This window comes from Aptenodytes forsteri, unplaced genomic scaffold, assembly GCF_000699145.1.
Source record: "Aptenodytes forsteri isolate BGI_AS27 unplaced genomic scaffold, ASM69914v1 Scaffold3, whole genome shotgun sequence".
Classification (NCBI taxonomy): domain Eukaryota; kingdom Metazoa; phylum Chordata; class Aves; order Sphenisciformes; family Spheniscidae; genus Aptenodytes; species Aptenodytes forsteri.
The window spans coordinates 2194920-2203592 of record NW_008795283.1 but is presented as its reverse complement, the minus strand read 5'-3'; the positions used below and the strand labels follow the sequence as shown (position 1 = coordinate 2203592).

At 46.7% G+C, this 8673-nt stretch overlaps 1 protein-coding gene across 1 annotated transcript in view; it reads left to right on the top strand.

The window, feature by feature from the left end:
• Positions 1–8673, top strand: part of PLEKHD1 (pleckstrin homology and coiled-coil domain containing D1) — a 27338-nt gene that overhangs the window by 12516 nt on the left and 6149 nt on the right. The window contains exons 5-8 of the mRNA XM_009279281.1: positions 2079–2170; positions 5027–5079; positions 7045–7139; positions 8081–8174. Of these exons, the coding sequence (XP_009277556.1) occupies positions 2079–2170; positions 5027–5079; positions 7045–7139; positions 8081–8174 (334 nt within the window). The remainder of the gene's footprint in view (positions 1–2078; positions 2171–5026; positions 5080–7044; positions 7140–8080; positions 8175–8673) is intronic.

Below are 8673 nucleotides of genomic sequence, written 5' to 3'. Positions count from 1 at the left end.
AGGGGATGGGGGGTTGGAAGGGGGGGGGGGGGGGAACCCAAAACAGATCACCAACTCTTTTTGTCAGGAGAAAGGCATGATCTAGGACGTGGTTGAAGCCAGCTGAGAATAATGCTGACTGCTTGTTCTGAGGAATGTGCTAACAGTTGCGATACCGTGTGCATACCCATGACACTCTGCTGGGGCCATTTTGTGATTGGCATGAAAAATAACCTGGCATTTCAGGAAGGAGAAAAAATTGGGTTGTCCTGGTTCTTTCTTGTTTTCTGGAGTACAGAAAACCAGTACACACCGGCACTGGTTACAGCAGATAAAAGGAGTAAAAGCTTAAATGCTACACAGTGATATGGGTGCGTCTTCTAAGTTATACAGCAGTGGGTGTAGTAACCTTTGAGTTACAGACAGGGAAACATCTTGTTAGGCTGGGGAAGGGAGGCAGCACTGAAAAAGTGAATCTAATACAGACACCTTAAAAGCTACAGCTGTTTTGAAACCCTCCAAGTAATCGTATGATAAACTCTGTTCTTGTGTCATGCCCCCACAGCTTGAGCTGTTTGCTGTTGGTTTCTCTGGGATCAGATTCATCCCGTATCAGAGAACGTTAGTGGAAAAACACATTCACACCCACATGTTCTCACTCAAGATGAAGATGTCTACCTGTGGGCAAGACACCACCTTTTTAATTAGTGTTCTAATTTCCTCTGCAGTTTAGAAATATCCAAGATGCTCATTAGCTGAAAAGAAACCCAGCTGTCTGCAAAGAGCACAAGGCAGTGCTTCAGCTGCTGGAGCTGTGAGCTGCCTGGTCCCTGGGGTGATGTGTATTTAATATATTTGTCTGGCTTTTGTAAGAGACGAAGTACAGGTTGCCTTGAAATTGTTTTATGAGAGGTTGCCAACTTAACAGTTTCTGAAAAGCTACAATTTCAAATGGCTCACAAAAAGGCCTGGTATAGGAAGGCTTACAGGTATTTAATATTAATAAGCTCCCTTAGGATTTAACAAAGATGGCAGAATTTCTGAGCAGCAATTGCTGTGCCTGTATGTGCATCCATATAAATAGATTGGGATGAATTTTACATATGCATTTTATGTATTTTATGGTTTTTATCTAATGGAACATGAATAGAAGTGAGCAGCAAACTCCATTTCTGGTTCTGTTTTTGATTTGTAAGTCCTTGTCCTTGGTATTTAATATCTGTGTTAAAACCTACCCTGTCCATCAGCTCAGTCAGTAATAGGCATCAATCAGTAATGGGCATCTGCTCCACCGGCCTTTTTTACAGCTTAGTTTCATAATGAGTTCAAGAGACCCTGAGATTCTCTGGCCAATGGTCCTACAATAACACAAGGTACTCTTTGAATATGCCTGCCTCCTTTAGCTCTCCCCACTTGCCAGCATCTTGTCTGGCTTTTATCTCTGGTTCTTTGTTGTTTTTACAGGGAGAGGCACTTAACTCACAGTGTAGGGCCAGGCACCAAATCCTAGTGGCTTACAAGTTTAGCAGAGGAGGGATTGATTGGTTCCAGGATGGATGGATGATGGATACCAGAAAGGCTGAAGATAGAAGGCTGTGGGAAGGATTCAATAAACGGTTAATGTTTGAAGGGAAAGAGTGGCTATAGCAGCAAAATATTGGAAAGGCTGCAGAAGACAATGTCACTGGCAGATGGGAAGTCAGTTGAGTTAAAAGCTAAAATCTGGTTCTAAAGTCTGTTGGGATCCATATAATGGGTTCCAGGTACATCCTGTTGCAGTTGGAGGCTCTGCATATGCTGGGTTGGTCTGGAGAGCCCTTAAGACTAAGCTCAGTGTAGAAATCTCCAAAACACTGGAAAAAACATTTGAATAGCTGTGCAGTGTTGATGTACAGCTCCTGTATTTAAAAAATAAATAAATTACTGAATGTCAGGGAAATTTCTCCAATTGTGGAGAAAAATTTAGAGAATCACTGTCCCAACTGATGAGAGTCTGTGTGTTTTGAATTCCTTGGTAGATTGCTAGGCTGAGTCTCCTGCCTCGATCTGTGGGACCCTTAGCTCTCTTACATTGTCTGCTTTGTGTCTGCTCTCCCTAGGACCTGGAAGAATGCCCAGCTGGGAGAAGCCATGATTGAGAGCCTGGAAGCCCAAGGACTGCAGCTGGCCAAGGAGAAACAGGAGTATTTAGGTAGGAAACTCTTACTTCCAAAAGCCATAAACCCCAAAATAGTCACTTTGCTTTTCTGGAGTTGTCACTGTGGTCAAGCCAAGCAGCTATAGGTTTTTACTGTTGACTTTTACTGGATGAAGCTTTTGAGTAGGCAGCAGCCAAAATTCACGTTTTAAAGGGAGTCAAAACACAAAAATGTTAAGGTAGGATCTGGACATCTGTGTGGAGTGTGAAAGGAACAATGTGCCTTGGCCAGCATGCTGTGGTCCTGCAGCTCCGTATGGCTAGACTGTACATATGTTTGTTGCCCCTGAGAAGTTTGGATGTGCTGATTTCAGCTGCTCACCAGGCAAACAGTCAATACCCTTGTCTCCCTGAATCACACAGCACTGGTATTTCTGAGGCTGATCACAGCTTTTCATGCATGACTTTTCCTCCTCTAGCTGGTTGGTTTTTTTTTTGTCTTACTCTACTTGGTCTTTGTCTGCATTTGCCCACACTGTTCATGTTGAAAGTGGAAGCATTTACATGGGGCTTGTTTGAGGTGTCTAATAGCAGTGGCTAATTTGTCATTGCTCTCTCTGTGGGCAATGGAGAGAGAGCAGTTGCTCCAGATGAACATAGAAGGTTGGAAGAGACTTCTGGAGGTTACCTAGTCCCATCCCCTACTCAGAAAACAGTCTCTGGATGGCAGTACCCTCCTGACTGCCTTGAAAGGTCCAGCTGTCTCTCTTCACATTGCCTATAGCAAGAGCCAAGGGAGAGCAGCCTCTTTAACCCAGATACCTTCTAAGTTGGAGCATTCCCCAAGATAGGCCTAACAGCCTGTCTGGCCTGGGAGCTGCTGGTCACATTTGTCAGCCCAGTGATTTGCCTGGAGAGTCATCTACTCTAAACAAGCTAGCGGCACCTTTTTGTGCCTTTGGGTTGGTGATGCCTTGAGCAGGGGCTCCTGGTCTCTGCTCCTAATCATCAAGCCACTGGAGGAATCTTGAAGAGCCTTTTGCATTTATGCATCCATGCTGATCAGGGATGATCTCAGTATATGGTCTCATATGTAACAGTGATCACAATTCAAGTATCAAGGCATGTTCGTTCTAGCCATCTAAGCGCCATTCACATGTGTGAGCTGATGGGTGGGCTTGTATGCGAGGCAGGCAGGGAGGAGTGGTTCCACGCCTGACAAAGGGATAACAGGGAGTGCTGAGAGGAGGACCTGGAGGGACAGGAGGAAAGTTAGAAACAGGAAAGTTTTGTCAAAACATTATTTTGCAACCATCAGAGCAGACGAAAGAGCCTAAGAGACTAAAGAGGGCCACAGTACGATAAAAGACAAGGTGATGGAGGAATAGAGAAATACACATTCTGTGGCAAACAGGAGATATTTGGAATATAAAATACACATTCCACTGGGTTCTTTAGCCTATGACAAGAACATTCAGAGCTGGTCAATTGTCACAGTTGGTTACTTTCTTTTGACAGCGATTTTCTATTTATTCCTACATAACTGCTGAGGCTTCTACTTCATTAACCTTACCTCCAATGATCTGTGTCCATCCTGTAGTTAAGTTTTGAGGTCAGGCACTGCTCCTGGCAGCAGGTCAAGGCTCTGTGGAGGAAGCAAACACTGCTCTGGGGAATTCCCTGAATCTCCCCAGAGTTACCTTCCACCTGCCCCCCACCCAGCTGGGATCCAGGTTTCTTTCTCAGGGTGGGACTTTGCAGAAGCCCATCAAACCCTGGGCTTGGCCCCCCCAGGAGGGGCAGAAGAGGGAAGGTGGGAGACCCTCTGTGTAATTACAGTGCAGCCATGCTGGGTCCTGGCAAGGAGGAAGAGGGCGAGACAGGGAAGGAAAGGCAGCAGTGGTGGTCAGCAGAGCTTTAGTAACATAACAGGAGCCCTGCTGTGGGCAGGAGATAGTAGAGATCTGCATTCCTCCTAGCAGTAGTAATCCTGCCAGCAGGACTAATCTCTTCAGGTGCCCCAGCACAAAGGAAACAGGTAGCATCCTCCTCACCTGATACAGGGAAGACTTAATCATAAAGTGCTACAGTGAATATGCCCCTGCTCACATGGCAGCCGGGTAGGGCAGAGCTGAGAGCTAAACCCTAGGCTTAACTGTGAGGAATGTGTTTCTGTCTAGTTTCCTGTAAGCATGACTAAGAGCTGCCTAAGGCAGAGCCTCTGTTTAAGGTTTGAGCATAGCACAAAATAGGTACATCAGGTCACGGTGTAAGGATCAGAGCAGAGTCTCTGGTGGGTGTGTGTCCTTCTCAGTAGACAAGAGCAACTGATGTTGAGGGGAGCTATCCTTAACAGTGAAAAGTTTTGTGGCTAAGTTCGGGGATTGATTTCTGGGCTTGGCTGGGGCAGCCCAAGGTGACAATAGGGAGCTGGCAGTGATGCCCAGGGGGCTGAAGGAGAGGGTGATGTGCTAGGCGGGTAGGGATGGGGCACTGAACTGCAGGAGGAGAACTGACTGCTGCTATGCAGTGTGCGACCCTGGGCACCCACTTAACCTTTCTGTGCCTTTGCTTCCTCATGTGAAGCAGAGATAAGGGTATTTTCCTGACTCAGCTAGAGGATGGCGAAGGTTAGTTCGTTAATGCTCTTTAAGAACATTGAGAGGAAACCTTAGAAGGAGTACACAGCAATATGGTTGTTCAGTTTTATTAGGTTATTTGGCAGGAGAGAAATTACAGAACATCCCACTAGTGTCATCTCAGCCTTTGGAGCCTCCCAGACAGATACACACAGAGCAATAGGGAATGCTGCATTTTCAAGCTCCAAAGAGTCAGTGTTTCATGCTCATAAATATCCTCAGGATATAAATTGCTTTTCTCTGCATTTGGCCTTTGTGTGTGTGTTTGCAGATAAGCTAATGGAAGAAACGGAAGAGCTGTGTCTGCAGAGGGAGCAAAAAGAGGTGAGTGTTCATCACAAGCCAATTCCCTTCATCTTCCATGTGGCAGGACTGGGGGGGTCGGGAGCTGTTGGTTTGAGAGCACACCAGATTTCAGGGAGGGAGGCTGTGGAGCCAAAAGAGTCTCCAGCCAACTTCTGGGCCCTGTGGATGAAGAGAGGAATAAGACCTGTGCCATGAGGTGGGTCCTGGAGGTGTATCCCTGCTCCCCTTCCCAGGCGCTTTCTATGCAGCATGCTTGTGATTATGTCTTGAGGAAGATCAGGTCAAATTCATATTCACTGGGTTGAATTAAACACTTGTTACTTGGTAGATTCAAGAGGAGGCTGGCAATCAACTTGTCTGTCTCCTCAGTCAGAAAGCAAATAAACAGACCTGACATTGTTCTAGTATAGAGATACTGTTGTGAGAAACAAGGAGCAGCAAAAAGCAACGTAGTTTTTTCTTTGGACACACCAGAGATGGGGAAAATAATAAACATTGCACTAGGGAAAGCCCAAGAGAGCACTCCCTTAGATGTGACTATTATACCTTAATTTATCAAGTTTATTGTTGTTTTCCAAACTATTCAAAACTTATATTTGCTTAGTATAATAAAAGTAGCTCATTCTCATATTTACACCAAATCTATACTGGTTTTTATAGCACCATCATAAAGTTATTGCAAGATAGCTTTGCAAATGGGTTGTCCTATTACACGGTAGGAAATCCTGCATGGATGTAAACCACCACGTTGCAATCTTGCAAACTGCCACATGCTCTCTTTTCCAGTTAATCCAAAATGACTGTGGCCCCTCTTTAGCAAATGACGGCAATGCTGACCTAGGCTTCTCATGCCTATGTTTTTCCTGCGTACATTTCTGCCAAGCTAAAGTCCAAAGGTGGCTTGGACACTCCTTTAGGGCTAAGCTACTTCTGTCTCTGCAGGGAGACATCCCTTTCTGGTGAGGTAGCCTGCTGCACAACCCACAGCCATAGGGAGGGAAATGCCCTTGTCTAAAGACCCTAGAATTTCTGCTCTTACAAAGCCACGCACGGTATCTCCATTGCCCACAAAGAGCAGACGGGGCCCGGTTAGTTTGAAGGAGTTTGTTACTGATGAAGGAATGAATATATAGCTCACTGAGCTGTGGTGTTCTGACCTGCTGTGAGCCTGAAGGCTTCAGAGCAATATGTTGGGAAAGCAGCTTGAACCATACCTGCACCATGGAGCAAGAGCCTTACGAATTTGTCTGGCGTCAGTGCTGTTTTGTGACCTGCCTGGGCCTGCAGCAGGAGTTCTGTCTAGCAGTTAAGGCTGCAAGGGGACCTGACTGGGAGCAGGACCCTCACTGTACTTTGTCCCTGACTCCCTCCATCTGCAGTAGATCTCAGTACAACTGCTTCCTCTAGACTAGGGGAAGAGACTGTTTCACTGCTTGAGGATAGCTTGTGGTATTCAGTGCTCTTTAAGCCTGGTTTTATTAGCACAAAGATAGTGACAGGCTGATTAAACTGTGCAAAGCTGTGACTGTGCAGTTCGTGTTTTCCTGTCCCAGTGGGGATGGGAAGCAAGGCTGAGCTAGTAGAAATATCACACTTCAGGCGCAGCAGTGCTGGGGCTGTCACATTCCTGTCCGGGCTTTCTGTACATGCACATGTGGGTGCCTGGAAATGGTACCTGCATGTTGAGTCCAGCTTTCCCAGGGAGCGTTGGACATTCTGTACATGTGCAGCAGAGCTGATCTGTGCAGGGAGCATGCCTGGGATTTCCAAGTGCCTGGTAACCTGGCTGGAACTTCTGGATGTCTAGAAATCCTCAACCAACCTTTAATCTCTTCTAATTGCCCCTGGACAAAAGCGTGGTGGAATCGGACACCCCGTGGCTCTACATAGCTCAGGTTAAAAATCCCAGGCATTGTTAACAGGGAAGCCTTTCCTAACTGTAAGTGTCAGCAGAGAACATTCTTGTCGTCTTTTTCGGTCCAGGAACTCGAGCGGCTGAACCAGGTCCTGGAAGCAGAGAAGCACCAGTTTGAAGAGGTGGTACGGGAGCTGAGGCTGGAGCAGGAACAGATCAGACGGTAAGGCGGCAAACTGCACAGGGCAGGAAAAGGACGTGAACTCCCACACTGGGCAGAAGTGCTGCTGTGGTGGTGAATCAAAACAGTTCATAAAATCCACCTATTTTGTGCATGTAGGAAGGAGATAAATGCTATATTGACCAAAACAGGAATGGTTGAGATCTGTTTACCTGCATTTGCTATCACTTGTGTGACCAATAGAATACAGCTTAGTTTCATCTTGCATTCAGGGCTCCAGCAACTTCATTTTTAAAGGGCTGGGACATGAGCAAACCCCAGATTAGCCGGGGAAGCATGGCAACAGACAGGTGCTAGAGGATTTCAGAGAGGCAATTAGTTTGGTTGACTGACCAGCCATGTGGGCTCCAGACATCTGAATCTGGTTTTCCACCATCAGCTGAATGACACTGAGTGGACGATGAAGTTGCCTCACCGAGAAATAGTTTTGTCATTTTAAGAGCTACATTTGCTGTTCATATTTTGCATAGTGTATTTAGAAAGGGAAGGATCCAAGTGCTTTGCCCTGAGTGTTGAAAGGGCACGTTTTGCCATTGCCCTCTTCTTTTCCTTTTCTCTCCCTAAATAACACCTCAGAAAAGCCAGTGTGATTTTGCAAACCATTTTTGTTTTCATAGACCAAAATCTGCTTAGATATGACTGCCCTGTCTGAGCTCTTCTAGTTGCAACTGTGGCCCTGCCCTCGCTAGAGAAGCGCACTAACGGTTTTGGTTTGACGATCAGGAGGCACAGTAAAGTTCCTGGACGCCTGTAGTGTGTTCAAGGTGTGATGCTTCCTGGCACGCTCCTGACGCTCCAGGGCTGCCTGTGCCTACCACCGGTCGCAGGTCCTGCACGAAGAGACCCACAGCCTGTGCAGTCTGAGCGCAGTCTGTGGGGCTAGTGTTCCCCTGCAATAGCTATTGCCCTTTTTGCTTCTTTAGGGAGCTAGAGCTCACAGCCCGCTCCCTTAAAGGAGTGGAGGAAGAAAAGAAAGAGTTGCGAAGCCTGACACAGTCCTTACAGAAAACCCTAGAGGTGAGTGACCACTTGTCCCCTCTGAGTGACAGCACTTTGGGAACAATCCATGAGAACTGACCAGGGCTGAAAGCAGTGCTGTCCCGTGGAATGAATCTAACATCTGCTAGCGCCAGAGTTAAGTCCTGTGCGGATGAACAGGTTCATTCAGTAGCTGATATGAAGGCCAAAATCCCCTGCAGAAAGGACTAGAAGTGACATGGAGCCCAGCAGAACCAAACTCTTCTCAGCAGTACCAGGTGATGTGATGTAGGACAATAACCATAAGTTGCAGTTTGAGAAGCTCAGGTTGAACGCTAGGGAGAGACTTTTCATCAGACAGGTAGGCAGGCAGTGGGAGAGGCTGAGAGGCTCCATCTCGGAAGGTTTTCACAGCTCGGCTGTAGAAAGCCACAGCTGACCATATCTTGCTGTGCTAACAGACCAACTCTGAAGAGGAGGCTCGACTAGAGCCTATCAGAGGGTCCCCTCCAGCCAATACGGCTGTAAGTCTGTGATA